The following is a 20,892-nucleotide window of genomic DNA, read 5'->3' on the forward strand; positions in this document are numbered from 1 at the left end:
AACACTTCCTAGTATTGCTCACTCTAGCATAGAGCATATGAGAGCAAACTCTTGATATAACTTAACATCCCCACTTGCACTCACATTTAAAATAATACCAAACAGACCACATCACATACGTTACACTCGTGCATGATTAATGACCAAACATACTTTTTCCAAACTGTAAACTTGTACTGTGTTGCTAGCTTTGTCATCAAATCAGCAACAATCTGATCAGTTGGGCAGTAATGCAGACTGATCTTTCCATCTCAAAATGTTGACCTCTGAAGGAATAATAATGATAATAATGAGTTCTATGTTTGCACACACACACACACACACACACACACACACACACACGCTTTAGATCATTTCGCTAACTGTTATATAAATAACCTGCCAAGGATTCAATGTTAACAATGGAATCTTTTTGTATTTTGTGATGGAAATTCCAGCTCGTTTTAGAGACCCGGTTCTTTTTGCTCGGCTCACTAAAAACAGATTTAGTGAAAAGATGTTTTTGTTGTCTTAAATTGATTTATGACCAAATTATGTGTATTGTGTAAAATGAATGACTAATGTAAATAATACATGATCATTATTAATAAAATGGATTTATTGAACCCTCAATGAACACCTACAAAAATACAGTATATTATAACATAATTTTATATGATAAAATATAAACAAAGACCCATCTCAATAGACAAATTAGGTCAAAATAGGTCCAATATCTTCATGCAAATTTCTCACGAACGAATCGGCTCTAAGAGCACCAGAGCATGTGTTTAACCCCGCCCCTCCCCCCGCTCAGTGTGGACACAGAGACGCCGCCACACATCTTGACCTATGACATTCGCCTTTAACAGAAAAAAAAGACAAGGAAAAAACTAATCGGCTCCCAATTGGCTCCCAAACGACACGAACCGGCTCCTGTCGTTCATGTCAAAGAGCCGGATCCTTGAGCCGACTCATTCGCAGCCGAAATCACGATTTAATAGCATAGAAAACCTGTTTGACTTTCTAAATAGAATTTTTAACATTATTAGAGCCCTGTAGACATTAAATAACATGCCTACAGTCACCTTTGCACTCCTGTTATTCATTGTTTACAACACATTACGCAGCTTTTATGCAGCAGGGACTCGAGATGGCCGCTAGCTAGGGAGCTAACCAGGTAGCCTTGAATTTATTTCTTCTAAACTCAAAAAAGCCAAAATTGTACTTCCACACGGAATGGGAGAACTTTTTTTTACGCTACATTTACGTCGGACATGCCATGGCTGACTTCATGCAGTGTAAAGGTAAGGTAATGTAATGTAATGTCTCAATGTTTTGTGTCATTACTACCACCTAGTGACCAGAGTACTGTACTTCAATATGATTTAACTAATAATAAACCACATTCTACCACCAAACAGCGATCATTTATTCCTTCATTTTAGAAAAAAACGCGATGGAGCGATAATCAAACTGCAATATTGCGAGGGACGACCGTATATTGAATTGGATCTCGCCAGGATGTACGGGAAGTCTGCATCGACACTAATTCCATCCATTTGTCATTTAGAATGATTTCGCATCGTTTTCGCTATGTAAAACTATAGTTTGTCCATCCATCCTTTTGTCCATCCATTTTCTATGCCGCTTATCCTCACTAGGGACGGGGGTATGCTGGAGCCTATCCCAGCTGACTTTGGGCGAGAGGTGGGGTACACCCTGGACTGGTCGCCAGCCAATCGCAGGGCACATATAGACAAACAACCATTCACACTCACATTCATACCTATGGACAATTTAGAGTCGCCAATTAAACTAACATGCATGTTTTTGGAATGTGGAAACCGGAGTACCAGGTGAAAACCCACGCATGCACAGGGAGAGAACATGCAAACACCACACAGAGATGCCCAACGGAGATTCGAACCCAGATCTTCCCGATATCCTGACTGCGTGGCCAACATGCTAACCACTAGACCACCGTGCGGCCCAACTATAGTTTGTATTCTCGATAAAATGTATTTTTTGTTCATACTTTTGAGTGTCTGGCATGGATCAATTAGATTTATTTACGATGGGAAAAATTGAATCGGTTTTCGTACATTTCGGTTTCAAAATGCATCATGAATGCTTTTTTAGTATTGAGGTTTTAGGAATGGTGGGGATGGATGACAGGGAGGGATTTTGTCTTTATTAATGATCATTTTATTGCCCGAAAAGCTAATGAAGTCATCACATGTGCAATAAAATGTTGACACCGTCGATTCAAGGTGCCAAGGGCCATCAGTCACCGATTATTTGGCTGGCAATGCCATAGCTTTCAGTGCGTCTACCTTCTCTGTGAACACAAAAAGTGTCAGGGGTTGTTCTTCAGCAAATACTCAGCCTGAAATGACACCAAAAAAGCACTAAATCAATCAAGGATAAATGTCAAAATCTTGTCATTAGGTGATTTAACCCATCGTCACATTCTTACCAGGAAGTCTATGGGATCCTCAGGCCATGCTGAGCCGCAGGCAATCAAGCCCTGAGACATCGTGGTCATGATGTTCATGTCCATCAAGTAGTTCTTCATCGGGACAGTCAGGACCTCCAGTTGCTGCACTTCCCACTGCCTTTTCTCCTCTAAAGTCTTAGTCTTACACAAACATACAAAGCATGTGGTTCATTGCTGATGATCCCCTCCACAAAGACATGAACAGTCCATCATTTTTTTTTGGTAAAACGTTTAGACATGTTTTGTAGCTGGTCATCAGGGTTGCACACATCTCACGAGGGATTTTGGTCCAGTCCCCTTTACAGATACAATCGCCCTTCGTCACTTAGCGCTTCAAATTACGCAGCTTCACCCTATATCGGTTTTTCAACAATATGTAAATTAATACATCATGCGGTTTAGTGGTTGAATATGACTTATTAGTCGTCAAACAAATGTGCATATTCAAGCAAATGCTGGAAAAATGGGTAAATTAACTACAATACAAATATAAGGGATTCAGAAGTTGCATAAAAAAGATACTGGGGTGACATATAGTATTATACACTGGCCACTAGGTGTCAGTGATGTTACTGTAATGTTCAGTGAGACACACAAGCACCAGACATGATCACCAGAACAAGAGGGTTTTATTTCATATTTAAATGGCTTATTTTCTGTTATCATTCAGTCCAATCCACATTATTTATATAGCCCATTTCTATAAACACTGTTTCCAAAGTGCTGCACAGACAAGTACCGTAAAACCATAAATAAAGTAAAGTAAAAGTAAAAAATAATTCAGTAAAAACTAAAAGATCAAATAAAAAAAATACACTTACAACAGTAAAATATTTAAAACAAGAAGTAAAAAACAATAAAAGCAATAAATACAAGAAGTAGGTAGAAAAAACTAAAATAAATTAAATTAAAATAAAATAAAATAAATAAAACCAATTAAAACTAAAAAAAGAATAAAAGACACAGAGGACCACACGACTCACGCCGAGTTAAAATCCAGAGAATAAAAGTGGGTTTTAAGATGAGACTTAAAGCTTTCAATTGTGGGGGGCGTTTTTACATGAGGGGGGAGAGTGTTCCACAGCTTTGGGCCAAGTACGGAAAAGGCCCGGTCTCCCCTGGTCGCTATTACTCAGGAGGATAACTTCTGTCTTCCCCTCGCTGAGCTTGAAAGAATTTTGAGCCAACCAGACCTTGACGTCTCTTAAGCACTTGAGAAGGGGTGTCGGGGGGGCATGGTCATTTTTTGTAAGAGTTAAGGAAATCTGGCAGTCATCTGCATAAAAGTGATAGGAGATGCCATGCTTTCTAAATGTTGTACTAAGTGGGATCAGGTATAGAGCAAATAGAATTGATCCCTGGGGGACTCCACAGTCAAGGGGGATGTGGACAAGGTGGAGTCCCCAAGTCCCACAGTAAGGCATCTCCCTGACAAGTAAGACCAAAACCACTCAAGGCCAGTCCCCCTGACACCCACAGCACAGCAGGGGTGTCAAATTCATTTTCATTGAGGGCCACATCGCAGTTACGGCTGCCCTCAGAGGGCCACTTGTAACTGTCACAATATATGAATCTAAATATGAATATAACCTCATAATATACTGCTCAAAAAAATTAGAGGAACACTTCGAAAACACATCAGATCTAAACTGGGGGGAAAATGATCTTGAATATCTTTCCTGATAATAAGTGGGTGATGTATTAGTAACAAAACGATGCCACATAATTTGATAGAAATGAAAATGATCACCCTATAGAGGGGGGAAATCAAAGACACCCCAGGGCATCCATGAGCTCCTGGACAGTCTGAGGAGCAACCTGGCGGCACCGGATGGACCTAAACATAATGTCCCAGAGGTGTTCTATTGGGTTTAGGTCAGGTGAACGTGGGGGCCAGTCAATGGTATCAATTCCTTCATCCTCCAGGAACTACCTGCATACACTAGCCACATGAGGTCGGGCATTGTCGTAGACCAGGAGGAACCCAGGTCCCACTGCACCAGCGTAGGTTCTGACAATAGGTCCAAGGATTTCATCCCGATACCTAATAGCAGTCAGGGTGCCGTTATCTAACCTGGAGAGGTCTGTGCGTCCTTCCAGGGATATGCCTCCCCAGACCATCACTGACCCACCACCAAACCGGTCATGCTGAATGATGTTGCAGGCAGCATAACGTTCTCCACGGCATCTCCAGACCCTTTCACGTCTGTCGCATGTGCTCAGGTTGAACTTGCTCTCATCAGTGAAGAGCACAGGGCACCAGTGGTGTAGTTGCCAATTCTGGTGGTCTATGGCAAATGCCAATCGAGCTCTACGGTGCTGGGCAGGGAGCAAAGGGCCCACTACAGGATGTCGGGCCCTCAGGCCACCCTCATGGAGCCTGCTTCTGATTGTTTGGTCACAAACATTCACACCAGTGGCCTGCTGGAGGTCATTTTGTAGGGCTCTGGCAGTGCTCATCCTGTTCCTCCTTGCACAAAGGAGCAGATACCGATCCTGCTGAGGGTTGAAGGACCTTCTACGGCCCTGTCCAGCTGTCCTGGAGTAACTACCTGTCTCCTGGAATCTCCTCCATGCGTCCAGGTACCGCGGTGATGCCCTGGTCCAGATCTGGGAGGAGATCCCCCAGGACACCATCCGTAGTCTCATTAGGAGCATGCCCCGACGTTGTCAGGCATGCGTACAAGCACGTGGGGGCCACACAAACTACTGAGAATCATTTTGAGTTGCTACAATGACATGTTAGCAAAATGGACCAGTGTGCTGCATCATTTTTTCACTTTCATTTTTGGGGTGTCTTTGATTTCCCCCCTCTATTGGGTGATCATTTTCATTTCTATCAAATTATGTGGCATCATTTTGTTACTAATACATCACCCACTTATTATCAGGAAAGATATTCAAGATCATTTTCCCCCAGTTTAGATCTGATGTGTTTTCCAAGTGTTCCTCTAATTTTTTTGAGCAGTGTATTATTACACAGTTGCCCATGCATTAGATTATTATATTTTTACTAACAAATTGATGGATAACTTGCTTCAAAATGAGAAGTGAAGTGAGAATGTCATGGTGACAGGCAGACATTCAAGTATTTGTTTTTGAAAAATGCTTGGAACATCTTGCTGCATGATTAGATAATACTGACGTTTAGAAGAACCGCATGCAGTACAATTTTTCTGTCAAAATGACGGATCAAATACATTTAGAAGGGCAGAGGTGAAGTGCATTATTGACATGCATTATTCCAAGGGTTTTGCGGGCCGCATAAAATGATGTGGCGGGCCACATCTGGCCCCCGGGCCTTGTGTTTGACACTTGTGGCCTAAAGCCTCAAAACAGCTAGGACTGTATCTGTACAGAGAGGGCGCCAAAATCAATCCTGATGACCAACTAAAAGAAATATATGACCTCTGCCACTAAACGGTCGTGTTTCAGGATATTTTGTTCTTTGTGTTAAAATAAACCCACCATCAATATTCTAGTTTGTTGATGAATCTGTATGGGGGTAAACGTCAAAGTACATCTACGCCTCAGTCTGATTACGGAAAAGGGTGTCAGTACTTCAAAAACCCGTCCTCTAGCACCAAAAAAACAATTATCTGGTTTCAATGAAAATATTATGTTTTTTTTTAAGGCTATTCTACATCCCAACTCCCCACTCTGTACATCACTGGCAGTGTGTGCATAATTTAAGGGAAAGTCTCCTACCCACATCTCCCAATGTGCAGATCTTTGCAGGGCATCTTCCACCTCCTTCTGTTCCCTTGCTAATTCGTCGGGGGTACCTGTATGGATCCTCCCCTCTTTTTGTACCTCCTGGCTGCTCAGTCCATAGTTTCTGGGCTGGCCCACACTTTCACAGATACTGTGCATCAGCAGTTGGCTGTCAGGTGCTTTCTCATCGGTTATGTCTGTAGGATAGACGGGATAGACTGCAGGTTAGAGAGGAAAACAGATTCAACCTTATGAACTACAGTATGCCCTTTCAGCTAGAAAGCATTTGTTGGCATTGTATTAAACAACAAAAAAAACAAACAAGTGCCTTCAAAGTCTCGTGCCTTCTTGGCGACGTCAGCATTGCGTTTTGTCAGATGCTCATTGATGTAGTTTCTTTCATCTTACTTCTCTGCCTCAGCAATGCTACATTGTTCTTTCTGTTGTTGAACTGTATGATGACGGGTGTGTTGTTATTCCTGCCAAGCATTGGGCTGCATGTACCCATGCTGTTGACATCCACATCCACGCCCTTTGAATGCAGAAAGTTGGCCACCTGTTGCTCTGTAGGAGCAACATCTTGTCCTCCTCCGTTATCAGCTGCACTGGCATAAAACCTGCGTGTTATGTGAAGCGCAGTCACATTTACATTGTTCATGCGCGTCGACTGCTCCAGATCATCCACTCTGCAAGTCATTCACGATATAATGTGATCCTTTTCATCATTTTGCTTCGTTAAAGCTTCCACTTTTCCTTCCAGCCCATCAATTTCTTTACGAAGTGACGCCTTTTCGTTCTTCAAATCCTTAAGGTTTGTTGTTAACAACAATTTTCCACATTCATTAAAAAAAAAAAATCCACTTTTCCAAGAAGCCCACATTTTCCAAATAAAAATTTGCCGAGGTGCACCTCCCAAGATAGCGAGTTGCCTCGTCGGAAGCAAAGGGAAGTGAACGGCAACACGAAGACACAGGGAGACCAAAATAAAAGTGCAAGACAAAAACAGCAATGCTTAAAACAAGACAGGAAAAGAGGACATAACTTGCACATGCAGCCCATTCAAACCTTTCCAAAAATTTAGGACATGTCATTTTTGAGCAAAGTGGGCCTATGACACCCCACGTTTAAAAGGACAAAAGCAAAAGTTCAGTTTACCAGAAGAGGGACATAGACTTGATGGTTATATTGATATCTAGAAGAATTACCAGTGATGAAAGGGGTGATGCCGTGCTCTTCAAAGTAATTCACAACTGTTTGTTCTTCCATGTTTTTCTCTCTGTACTTGACTAACATCTGCAGAAAGTTCTCCTGCTCATACTTGTGTTCCTGCAGCAACTTCTCAGGGAGGTTAATCACCCTTTCTTTTAGAAAAGCATCTGAGGCTTCCAAGCAGAAAACAAACTCTGCAAGACACACAAGAAAGCCATGATAAGTAACTCTCATGACGCCGTAATACAGCTTCAATAACCACCTGTATAAATAACTATGCCAACAAAAGCCACTTGTACTTGAACAACCACACTACAGGTCAGGGGAGTGACAGCACGACACGGGGGCCATTTGCCACCCGCGGCAGTTTTTTTTATTGGCCCGTTGGCACATTCTAAAAATATAATAAAAAGAATTTACATTTTGCACCGCTGGATCTTAAGGAGAATGTGAGTGTGAATGGTTGTTAATTTAAATGTGCCCTGCCATCGGCTGGCGACCAGTCCAGGGTGTACCCCGCCTCTCACCCAAAGTCAACTGGGATAGGCTCCAGCATACCCGCAGATAAGCGCGTGATGAGGATAAGCGGCATAGAAGACGGATGGATGGGGCTTAGGGAGGTTTTAAGTCAAGCTTCCAAATGCAAAAAGTAGAAATGGGAGTGGGACAGAAGTCTCTAAGAAACTTATTACAAATAATCATTCAGCTGAAATTAGCTGTTCATCAGCAAATCCGAAGCTTAAAACCACAGCCTTTAAAAGTCAAAATCTTGGCAAAAATGTTGATTCAATGTCATTTTCTATCAGGTATTCACACTGTCACGATCTCTTGATGGCTTCCTTGTCGAATCTGCAATCTTGAAGTATAAACCTCCACAGGAGCATTTTGCAAGTTTTTCATTCCGTTGTTCTGAACTGATCCGGAGACTTTACCGCTCCCCAGCGACATTGGGCCTCATTCACGAACATCTTCTTAAAAGTCTTACTAAGAAGTGTACTTAAGAAGGTGCGGGTTGGAAACTGCGCCACATTCACGACACGTAGGGATAATCGTTCCACCGGTGTTCTTAGGTTGATGAATGCCAACTGCGACGCCCGTGCATGTGAGCCCTAATTTGCATAGGTCACCGCATATTATTTCCTATATAAGGTAAAAAATGTGCCGTGCGCAACAGGCAGCTGGAGGCGGAGATGGCAACGCGCAAGGGCAAGACTGAGGAGCAGCTGGACAACAAACAAAAGAAAAACTTCAATTCTACTGAAATAGAGGTGCTTTTACAAGGAGTGAGCGAACACAAGACCACCTTATTTTCACGTGTATCCACCGGTCATCAGGCCATCCAAAAAGAGTCGGCATGGAGCACCATTGCAGGAAACATAAATGCCGTTTCCACGGAGAAACGCGCCACCGCAGAGGTTAAAAAGAAGTGGTTTGACTTAAAATAGACTAAAAAAAAAGATTGGACTGCACCGGAGGGATCTGGAGGAAACGGGAGGTGGGCCATCAATCTGAAACCAAACCATTTCGGAAACTCTAGAAAATATTTACACAATCATGATGGAAAAATAAAGTCAAAATACATAGTTTGTGTGTGACAATGTATTTTTTCTGTGGTTACATTTGATTAGACGCTGCCTAATTAATACAGCAGCCCCGTGCTCTGGCTCAAGATGTGGCTGGGGGCGCATGTCCTTATCTGGGGGTGCTACGTGCGCAATAGGCACACCACGTTTCATTGCGATGTTATTCTGATGATCCTGCACACCTGCAAGAACAGAGAGGGAAGCCTGAAGCCTGAAGCGGGACATCAAATATTCGTGGCTTTCAGCAAATAAATCTAATGGTCCCTTTACATTCTCTCTCTGCGCAGCGCATGTCCAGCCAGCCTTTTTTTTTTTGATGAATTGGTATTTGAATATATATTTATCCATGGAGTATATTTTAGTTGTTTTGATGATAAATAATTGTTGGGATATTTTATTTGCACTACATTTTTTGGGATCAGGTTGCAAAATCCATCATGAGGGCGATTGCGCATTGAAAGTGCAAGCTTTGCTTGTGCGTAAGAGTCCTCCTGAGCGTTCGGAGAATTCGTTCTTAGATCTAAGAACTGTGAGTTAAGAACACGTTTCGTAAATGCCAAAAATCTTCGTAAGAAGGCTTTAAGAACATATTTGTGCGTAAGAACGTTTCGTGAATGAGGCCCATTGTCTTTGCTAAAAACGACGAGTATTATGTTTGGCGACTCTCTTCTGTCACTCTGCGGTTTCTCTCCCCAACAAACAGCGGAAGCTGCGGAGCCTCCCCTCCTTGAATAACCAGCAGCCGCCACTGCTTCAAACACCTAATTTCCTTCAGCGACACAAAATTGCCTGTTTGGAATTTGCATGAGAGCATCAAACATGCAAGAAAGTTTGATTCTCTGGTCCTGCTGGCTTCCAACGTTAGTGGCTGGATAAGGAGATCCCACTTGAGATGTTTTCCACACGGCACTGCAGTTCACAATACCTGCCTGACAAAAGACTTCTTCCAGAGGAACAACCTCAATCTTTTGGAGCATCCTGTGCGTTCTCCTGATCTAAATCCAATTGAGAACATTTAGGGATGGATGGCAAGGGACGTTTCCAGACAGTGGATGCCCTCCGTGAAGCCATCTTCACCAACCTGGAGCAAGTTGTTTGCCAAATGCGTAGTCAAAAATTGTTTTGTGTCTCTCCCAATTCTTCTTTTTCCATTTTGAAGCTCTACTTAGAAATTCCTTCAGTTCCAAATGTGCAAATGTAAATTCTTGCAATTTTTTCGCTGGTCTTAAAGTTTTGATAAGGAGTGTACAGTGTTCCCTCGTTTATCGCGGGGGATAGGTTCCCAAAATAGCCTGCAATAGCCAACTTCATTTTTTTTACAAAGATTATATACAGTATGTTTCAAGGCTGTAACACCCCTCACCACATTTCTCTCTTGTTTAAACACTCTCAAAAAAGTTCAGACCTTCGTTTGAATTTTAATGATCAACACAATAAATTATTAAGTAACTCACGCATATTTTACTCATTTGACTGTGCCTTTTCGTCGTGGCGCCTATAGTAGCGTTTTTGTATCCTTTTAAAAACATATTGCTGCAGACGAAATGAAGATTCATTTACAAGCTAGCAAGCAGGAAAGGTAGTGATGACATGGCAGCACTGCATGAAGGAGATTGATTGGCAATGGTCTACACAGCCAATCAGGAGGCAGAAAACAATGGGCGGTGCAGACCGACGAGAGAGGGAAGAGCTAGGAACTCAACTTCCCACCATGCCGCGATAGAGGGGACACTGTATTCCTACTTCCAGGGCTATAGTCAAACTACATCATTTCAAAGTTTTTGACAGTCAAACCTGGCATGATCTTCTTGTTGTACGAGGGAACCGGAGAAGCTTTGTCCTCTGACTCCTGTTCCTCAACTAAGAAAATAAATATTTTAGATGTATTCATGTTCATGTGAATCTGTGTATTAGTGAATAATATGTACGAGGGGTATAACGGTACATGTATAAGCACATGTTCCGGTGTGGAACTTTGGGTTAGGTGCAGAAGCGATTTCCCACACAGTACACATTAAGCGAGGGACAGGAAGTGGTGCGTCACGTCAAACAAATACAGCGCAGTTCAGCCTTTGGCTAATGGCTACTAAAAAGTATTTTGAAAAGGTTAAAGATGAACCCAAGAAAGTGAAGTGCAACTTCTTAGACATCACCCGACAAGAACCAACATGGCGCATCATTGAAAACGGGTAAGGCTGTTATGCCAACTTCATTTCAAAGCCCCATTATGAATTTTAATCCAAGAAATTAGGCTGCTAACTGAGAGTTTCGGGAAGTTGTTTTTCAAGCCATGTTGTTCCTATTTTATGTGCACGTTGCTGTTGTGTGATATGCCCACCTCCCGAAAGCGAACGTGTTTCGTTTTTTTGTCTTGCGTTCCGTGTCACTAAATAAATAGAGGTACTGTTGTTGCACACCTACCATGTTTATTTGTTTACTTGAGTTTTTTAGCCGTTTTCTTTCAGGTGGGAAAAGTCACAAATGAGATCTGTTTATCTGTAGGGATCCGCATTAGCTGTGCTCTAAAAAAACAAAACAACAATCGACGATTACTCGACTGTAGACAAAATCTAACAAATCAGATTTGACTATGAGAATTCTTAGTTGAAGTTCGGAGAAAAGCCAAGCAGTTTTTTTCTGTGACTTTAAAACCGGTGTACGTACCAAACCGTGATTATGGCGTACCGTTACACCCCTACTACTTGTATGTACACAATGTGTGTGCTAATCCAGCAATTCAAATATTCAGTAACCATCTTTAGTTTTCTTACCATGGAAAACCTCTTTTGCTTGGTTATATGTCTTTGGAAATCCATCAAGAACAAAGCCCTGGTTTTTGCAGGGGTTAGTCATCAGCTTATCCACCACCACCCTCACCAACAGATGGTCATCCAACATCCCTTAGAGGCAAAACATGAACATATCACTGATAATACATTGGGGATCATATCATCACCCTATTAAAATAACGGTCTTGGTCATTTTTTGACAAAAATGAGTTTTTGACCTAAGTCATCTCTGGATAATGCTGGCCATCTCTGGTCAAATCATTTGGTACCGGGCCGCACAGACAGAAAAAATTATTTCCATTATTTCATTTGTTTTTTGTTTTATTTTGAAAAGTGGCCGGATTCTCTCTGTTACATCCGTCTCTCTTGACGCATGTCCATTGTGCGTGTGCTAACTTTATCACAGATAGACTACTACTGTATTTTTACCATTTTTCTTTCACCTCATATTTGGTCTCAAATGCTGATACTATGTGGGAATGTATAAAGGTAAGTTTTGATGACTTATTGAGTGCTAATGTGCACATTTGTCTCAAGTTAATTCACGCTAGCACACTGCCTTTTACCACACACGTCAAACAGCCATGTAATCATCTCTCTGGAAAAACTTGGCTGGAACTTGAACTGGTGGATGGCGGGTCGGCATTCATGTTGTGCTTTTAATTTGATGTTATTCATGTCTTAGTTTTACACAATACATAATAAATAAGATAAATTAGATCGCTATAATGTACAACCCCCCGGTCCGTGGGAGATTTGTGGGAACACAAGCCGGTGGGTCAAAAAAGGTTGGGGACCACTGCCCTACAGGACGATGTCAAGAGTGTGACTTAGGCCATTTGATTTTTTGCCAAAGTCAACATTTTTGATTGCTTGGTCAAACATGATGAAATCATGAAAGCCAATGGATCTTACTTCTCAAGTATCAGACCAGGCAAAAAAGCAGGAGACCCAACTGAACACGATTTGCGAGCTCTTCAATTTAACCCTGATGGCAAAGTTCAGTACAAGCGATACTTCTCTGAGTCAGTTTTCCCAAAAACTTGAAAATATGACTTGGGCCATATTTTAATAGGGGGACGATATGAGAGGTATCCTAAATTCTCCAACGATGGCTATGTCCACACAAACACGAATAGATCTAAAAAAAAATTCACTGACTGTCATGCGCATTTTGGCCAAGCATGTAAAAGCAACAGCAGCTGACTTTGTCGTGCATGACAGTGCCTCCGTTCATCAATGTACAGTAGTGCCATATTAGATATGCAATGCCACGTACATTATCTTTAAAATTATTGCTCGTTTGTTGTTCTTTTCGTAGTTAGAGCATAGAAAACATGTTTACGACCTTCTCAATACTATATTTTAACTTTATTAGAGCCCTCTAGACACGAAATAACACCCCTTAAATCATCTTTACACACGTATTACCCAATATAGTTATCCATCCATCCATTTTCTATACCGCTTCTTCCTCATTAGGGTCGCGGGGGCATGCTGGAGCCTATCCCAGCTGACTTCGGGCGACAGGCGGGGTACACCCTGGACTGGTCGCCAATATAGTTATAATAAACATAATAAAAATAAGCTATGTCGGACATAAATAAGAGTCATGCTCGTGTGTTGCTGTAAACGTGTTACCCTGCTCGGGGAGCTGATTGGGGGACGTGAAATGACGTCAGGGTTCAGAGGTGAGTCTTAGCTTGGCGTGGTTTACAGCCACAGCAGCAGCCCGTGTTCGGGATTATTGTGCCTGTTGTGAGATAATTCAAAGCTGTAATAAAAGCCTGTTGTTCTGGTGATCAAGTGTGGAGCTTGTGTGTCACACCAAACATTACATTAACATTACTGACACCTAGTGACCAGAGCAGAGTACTACATATTATCACCTCTGTGTGTCTTCCGAATGCCTTATATTTGTATTTTAGTTCATTTAACCGTTATTCTTGAAAATGAGATGAACAAAAATTTGCTTAAATTGGAAGCATACTGAAGAAGTGGGCACCTTTCTGGCGTCTGGGAAGGAGGTAGAGAATTTGCATGTTATGGTCAGGTGTTCCGTTTTTTTTCTCTCCAATTATTATGTTAGCGATAGCAGTTAGTGTGCTGCCCTTAATTTAAAGATGCAGCATGGTGGAACATGTGGTTGGGTCTGCCTCATAGCTGTTCTAGTTCTGGGTTCGAATCCAGTCTGTCTTCTCTGTATAGAGTTTGTACCTGATCCCTGTGCTTGTGTGGACTTTGCCCCAGGACTCTGGTTTCCTCACACAGTTCAACGACATGCACGAGCGTATTCAGGAGCGATGGCTGATACAATACTGATTACTTTTTGCGCATTTAAAAAAAAATACAGATTATGTTTATAGTATTTTTATCCAAATAAAACACACAAATCACACAAATCAGGGCTGCAACTAACGATTATTTTCTTCGTCGATTAATCTGAAGTTTGTTTCGATTAATCGAGTAATCGGTTAGGCCCTAGATGGACCAAATCAATATGAACCAAACACAAACAGTGGTTTGGTCAGGAGTACAGTATATCAGAAAAGAGGCAAAATTGTCGATCAGTGTTTTCCAAAGTCAAAGTTGATGTGTGTGAACATCTCATTTTGCATAAAACACAAAGATAATAGGTCTGCTTTCACGGATGACTACGGAAATGTAAAAATATTCATAACTGAGAGGTTAAGAATCATTCTGAAGTAAAAGTTTCCGAATGAAAGAAAGAAAAACCCAGAATGGTTACTAGAATTAATTGAAAGCAACAGAGGAAACAATTTTAATTTTAATTTGATGTACAGTACCCCTTTGAAATGCGAAACTCACTTTTCCTTTGTTAAATGTTCAAGTTTGAGGTTAAATATCCTTTTGGATTGATTTTGAGTATACAATTATTAAACAAATATACTGTAGAACACTACAATAAAAAGTTACATTGAACCATGAGTCTGTACCTCCATTCTGCTCCAGATTTTCCTTGAAAATATTGAGGAGTTCCTGAGCCTCTATTGCTAATGGTGACTCCTCATTCTCTGCCACTGAAATAGTGGTCCTCACCATATGTTCCTTCAGATGGAGACAGGATGTTAGCATGATTAAATACACGATGGATGGAGGTACTACGTCAACAGAGTAACATTCCAAAATGACATTTTAGATAAATCCTTATTGTGTACAAGGGATGTCCCGATCCTTTTTTGGCTTCCGATCCGATCCGTTTATTGTGGTCTTGTCGGTCCGATCCGGTGCGGATCCTTTTTATTTCTTTTTTCAATAATAATAAGCTTTTGTTCCAAACGTGAATTTGTGGAATTGAATCTGTTTATGAAAATAGCATGAAAAATAATACAACCAAAGCATTGCTGAATTTACTTGTTTATTATGCAAGTAAATTAAGTAAGTATTGTTGGCTTTTGTAACAAACCTCTGTGTGTCAGGTCCCCCACCCAATAAAAGATCAAATTGGAAAAAAATAGGCGTGCAAAATACTTTTCAGGGTTGGATTAATCATTTGACATGGTTATAGATCAATTTGTGGTGTGATTTAGAATATATGACTTTTTTTGAACAAACTAGTCTCTTCAACGCAACAATAATTTACTGACGGCCCCTAGTATAAACAACCAGCGGTTACAGCACCACTTTCCATGCGAGCTCCCGGCACGACGACACAGCAGTCCGGGCACAGTGAGGGGAACTACCGCTGTGGCTACGTAGACGAATATCCAACGTCCAAAGCAAAACTAACTTCACCACGGTACCCTGCGGACATGTCTTCATGGTGGTGTTGCGTTTTCTTCTTCTGGTGTCGATTGGCCAGCATTTAGGCGCATTACCGCACATTGCATGTTGGTGTATGGCCCTTTGTTACGAACGTGACACGGCAACAGGATCGGCCCGATGTAATCCGATCTTCAAACTACAGCGGATCGGCAGCTGGGACATCCCTATTGTGTACTGTCGTGTTTAGTGTTTTAAAAAGTCAACAAATCGTGTTGAAAGAGCCGTCTAACCAGGTGCGAGATTGTCTCAGAGATTGCCTCAGTCAGTTGGATGTGATGGAGCTTGTAGTGATCACAAATCTGTTGAGACAGGCTGCTCTTCCCCACTGCAGGGGGACCCAGAACACAAATCCGAACGGGCTGGGAAGAGAACAAGAGGTTTAAGATGGACTAATTGTTGCTACTTAGGCAGAAGGAATAACAGCATAAAAGCAACTGTCAGTTTAAGCTTGCATATTACAGTTGGCCTAAATTAAGCATTTTCAAGCATATAAATGACTAAAATACAAATATAAGGCATTCAGTAGACACATTCAAAAACGTAATGTAGTATTCTACACTGGTCACTAGGTGTCAGTATTGTTGGTGTAATGCTTGGTGAGACACACAAGCACCAGTCTTGATCACCGGAACCAACAGGTTAGGATATTCACGTGAACATGTGGAAAATGTAGATATACAGTACAGCATTATCTACCTACACATGAGATAGCTGCATAGCCAAGTAAAATCCACACTACAACCCACACTATTGCGCTAAATCAGCCCTTCCAGTGGCTCGAATATAGCATCGCTGGACAGACGGTACATGTTTACTATTTTTATTTCTGACAGGTCAAATACGATGACAAGCGCTCGGAAGGTTCTCTCTCGCTGTCGTCTGTCTGTGTAACGCTGTGGTTTGCACCTGCCTTAAAAACACGCTAAAAATAGACACAAAACCACCAAGCGCAAACCGGTTTCAAGGTTTGATAAATTTCCTCCTCCCTGTATTTTGTGCATTGTGCTAATCTGCTTATAGTCTTTCTTATACATGAAGACAAACACGCAAAATAATAATTTGACAGACGCAATCCTTGGTGCACCCTGTTAGTAGATCATCTTTTCAAGTCAGGATGTCTCGTTGATGCTCAAAAATCCCCAAAACTTTTAACACTACATATACAGGTACTGTAACTGCCAAGTTGTGTGCGAGAGTATCTTTGAGCATGTTAAAGGATCCGCTCCTACAGTATGAAAGCGACAGTAATAACTAAGCAGCGTAGTGTTTTTTTATTCATTTAATTCTTGTGTAACGGATGCCAGCCTGTGAGGCTGTGCAAGTGTACGTTGGTAAACCTCACTCCTTCTGCCTCCCATTATGAAGGTCCGGTATTCGAGCCCCGGTGCGGGCAGGTGCGAAACAGGGCGCGTTACACTTGTACTTGTGTTTTTATTACTATATTGTATGACCTTCATGTATTCTCTGTACAGTGTGAGTGACTTAACTGTTAACTTCTATTACCTGTGACTTACACATTTTAAATAAATCACGTTTGTAACTCAACGACCACCTGTATTCAATTTGGGCTTTTAATGATTTATTTGAATTCTTTTTCCAGTGTGGAATTCAAGATTTGGGTGCACAGGTCTGAATTTATTTGGAATGAATTTTTTTCTCACCTACACAGGGTATACATAGGCTGGACTAATATTTGGTTAAATGTTCATTAGCAAGTTTCACCTCAACAAGATCCTGGCATAAATCTAGCTTGGATATTGGACCATTCTTTTGGCAGAATTGGTGTATTTAAATTGGTTGGTTAACTTCCACTGACTCAGCTTGTAAATGCAGTCCACAAATGTTCCTATCAGAAGGTCATTCCAGAATCTTAATGCTTGCCTGCTTTATGTACTCTAAAACCTGCAAGGTTCTGATGTGTGTTTGGGTAATTGTACCCTGAGTTTCAGCAAGTTTTGCTACTGATTGGAATTTTAAGAATTTGGAGGCAGTCCGCTTTCATGATCCCATCCTCTTTCTGCAGTGAACCAGTACCACTGGCTGCTCATCAGCCCCAGAGAATGACGCTACCACCACTGTGCTTGACAGTTGGTAGTGTCCTTAGGTTTGAAAGCTTGATGTCGACTCCCCAAAACACTTCCAAAACACTGTGGCCATAAAACATTTGTCCAGAAGGCATTTGGCTTGCCCATGTAGGAAGCTACAGATTTTCATGGAACATAAAGGGGGTGATTTCGGAGCAGGAGCCTCTCTCTTGGACGGCACCCTCTCAGTGACACTGGTGTTCCAGCTGTTTCTAGTTCATGGCAGGCTTGACACTTGGTGGTTAACTTGTAAAGCTCTACAATTCTTCTTAAATCTTCACTGAGTTCCTTGGACTTTACCATTGGTCAGAGTCTTGGTCGATCCAAACCGTGTGTGCCAATGCCTCAAATTCATGGTTTTGAACATCATTGCAGAAAGGCCCAAATAAGGCCCAATATTATATGTATGAAAACCTCTGACTGCAAGTGTATGGGGATGCAGCAGTAGTTTGACCAGTTGTAGTTCTAACCAGTACATACCACCAGTCCCCTGATCTGTCGAAACTCTTCCACGACAAGTTCTATGTTCTCCACCAGGCCAAACTCACATACCCAGCGGATAGAGAACTGTTCCTTCAGATGTGCAGCCTCCATACAAAGGTTGATGTTCATTAAATTAATTTCCATTATCTGTTGAGAATAAATGAAAAGCAATATTAGAAGCAGCAGAACACACACACACCGATCACCAACCAGTCTATCAAGAAGTGTTATATTTGTAATATAGTGTAGTATTTTTCGACAATGGAACCTCGGTTCACGTCCGCCCCGGTTAGTGTGTTTCTGGTTAACGTTGAAAATTTACGCCGGAATTTTGCCACTATAGTGTTTCTCACCTTCTTTATCAAATGCTGGCACTGGCAACTTTCTTTGGCTCTACTGTGGGGCATTTTTTTGGTGAGAAACACGATAGAATTCAAGAAAGTTCATGACAAAACAGGAAGGTGGTGTCCGTGTTGCCCTCGCTGCCATGTTGTGTCTTTGGGAACAGTCACGTCACAAATCATGTCAAAAGTAACCTTAAATGTTCATTTATCGATTTCATTCATCATTTATATGTATTTATATGCATTTGGAATTGCTTTCTGCATGTAAAACCATAATCCAAAAAGAATAAGGAATTAATTATAGGATTAATTAGATTCACATTATTTCATGTGGGAAAAATGGATTTGGTTCCACTGTACTTTCTTCCCACCAATTTGGTGTCAGCCATATTTGTTTGCCCTTTTTGGTCAATGATCTATATCTATATCTATATGCTGTCACCTATATGTCTCCTGTTGCAGCACACCTCAGAGCCACCTTGATGAGCTAATTGTCCACACCTGTGCCCCATCTAGAGGAGCTACTTAAGCGGCTCACTAACTTCACACTGGTGCCAGATTGTACCTTCCGCCACACCGTGACATGTTTCTTCCAGCATGCTTGTTCCTCTGTGTTTTTTGGCTCTCTGGTCGATTTACCTGTATAGTTATAATTACCCGTGTTCCCTGCTTGGCGTTCTCCAGCAGTGGTTCTGTTATAGTGTACTTCTCTGCTAGTTTTTGTGAGCAGCTCTTTCAGTTATTACTTGTATTTTTTCCATGCCTCGTTTCCCGTACCTTGCGGTGTTTTTTGTTAGTATTACCCGTGACTAGGTCAGGATGTATTTTAGTTGAACTTAGAATTTTGTGTTTTGTATTTTTCTATCTTTGTTCTATCTTTGACTATTTTTTTGTATTAAACTTTTTGTTACACGAAACTCTGCATTTTGGATTCCACACTGGCGGCCTACGGCCGAGCTTAACAGTGTACAATGATGAAAAAACAAAGAGGGAATACAATTACTCTCTCTGTATACAAAGTACACTTGTAAAAGTCTACAGGTGAATGCAACATCTAATGTAGGTATATCATATCTTAAAAAACATAATACCCACACAATAGGCAGCTTTAAACGTCTGATACCAGGGCTCCCCAACAACCGGGCGGTTGAAAACTTTCAGGTGCAATGAAAAAAATAAAAAACTTGTGTAAATAACTATAATAACTCAGATTGTATTTAAATACATATAATTTTGGAAATATGGGCAATTATTTTATCTTTTAAATAATATACAGTTACAAATTCTATGGTTTTGGCATGGTTATGGTGTTTGTTGCGAGCAGCGACCCGTCCCACTTTGTTCGACGGTCCTTGAACGCGCCATTGTGCGAATGCGAACTTTCTCCCACGCTACACAGATACTGTAGACTACTATACTGTATTTTTCCCGTTTTGCTTTCACCTCATATTTGGTGCCAAATGCTGATACTATGTGGGAATGCATGAGGGTAAGTTTTGTTGACCTTACTGAGCGCTAATGTTTGTTGGTGCACAACTTCAAGTTAATTCATGCAAGCACACTTCCTGTTACCACACACATCCAACAGTGACGTAATAACCTTCTGACAAACTCTAGGTTTGTACTGGTGGATGGTGGATGTTGGATAGTGGGTCTCTGGTGGTAATTCCCTTCTTTTTAAAGTTACTTTAAATGTTAGAATGTTGGTTGTGACCTACACTTAATTCCTGTTCTAAGAAGGCCTCTTCAAAGGGCTTCTTCTGGATCTTCCCTGGTCCAAGTGCTACGGCAATAGCCTAATGAAAAACACAAATGTTATGTCATTGTCTCTCAAAAAGTAAATGATCAGCCATAACATTACAATCACATCTAAAGACAATACCAATGGTCCTGAACAGCGTGTGAAACAATTGTGTTTTTGTATTACTTTATTCATCTCCAAAAGAAATTAATATTTCGAGCAGCTCTGCAAAAGCGTCCTAACAAACGTAATCACTTCAAAATAAAACAAACCAAAACAGGAGAGTTAAGAAAAATAAGAAAATAGGATAAAAATAAATAAAAACTACGTGACCAGCATCATCCAATGGACAGCATCATCTCCCAACAGAAGAGAAGCTTCAGTGGCAGATTACTATCACTGCCCTGCTTAACTGAAAGACTGAGAAGATCATTCCTCCCCCATGCACATCAGAGGGGGAGCGATAAAAACACACACAGGACTGGACTTATTACCTTATTCCCTTATCATGAATAATACTTATGTTTGATTATTATTATTGTTATGTATTGTTGCACTACAAATTGGACGTGAAGCATTGCGTATTATTTATTTATGTATTTCTATTTCTGTATGTATTTCTGCTCATTCTATCAGTGGATCAGGGAAGTGATAGTAATCCGCCACTGAAACTGCTCTTC

General features: G+C 41.2%; 1 protein-coding gene across 3 annotated transcripts in view; it reads right to left on the reverse strand.

Moving 5' to 3' along the window:
* Positions 1–2,265: 2,265 nt before the first annotated feature.
* The window catches only part of ak7b (adenylate kinase 7b), a 37,792-nt gene continuing 19,165 nt past the window's right edge, over positions 2,266–20,892 (reverse strand). For 2 of the 3 annotated variants that reach the window (XM_054796022.1, XM_054796020.1), the window contains exons 9-18: positions 20,190–20,267; positions 18,125–18,274; positions 15,791–15,919; positions 14,732–14,843; positions 11,757–11,885; positions 10,780–10,845; positions 7,399–7,596; positions 6,188–6,390; positions 2,459–2,620; positions 2,266–2,368 (exon numbers count right to left, since the gene is read on the reverse strand). In XM_054796022.1, coding sequence (XP_054651997.1) covers positions 2,339–2,368; positions 2,459–2,620; positions 6,188–6,390; positions 7,399–7,596; positions 10,780–10,845; positions 11,757–11,885; positions 14,732–14,843; positions 15,791–15,919; positions 18,125–18,274; positions 20,190–20,267 — 1,257 coding nt within the window. In that variant the 3' untranslated portion in view covers positions 2,266–2,338. The remainder of the gene's footprint in view (positions 2,369–2,458; positions 2,621–6,187; positions 6,391–7,398; positions 7,597–10,779; positions 10,846–11,756; positions 11,886–14,731; positions 14,844–15,790; positions 15,920–18,124; positions 18,275–20,189; positions 20,268–20,892) is intronic. The other variant, XM_054796023.1, reaches the window with a different exon arrangement.

This window comes from Dunckerocampus dactyliophorus, chromosome 13 (assembly GCF_027744805.1).
Source record: "Dunckerocampus dactyliophorus isolate RoL2022-P2 chromosome 13, RoL_Ddac_1.1, whole genome shotgun sequence".
Classification (NCBI taxonomy): Eukaryota; Metazoa; Chordata; class Actinopteri; order Syngnathiformes; family Syngnathidae; genus Dunckerocampus; species Dunckerocampus dactyliophorus.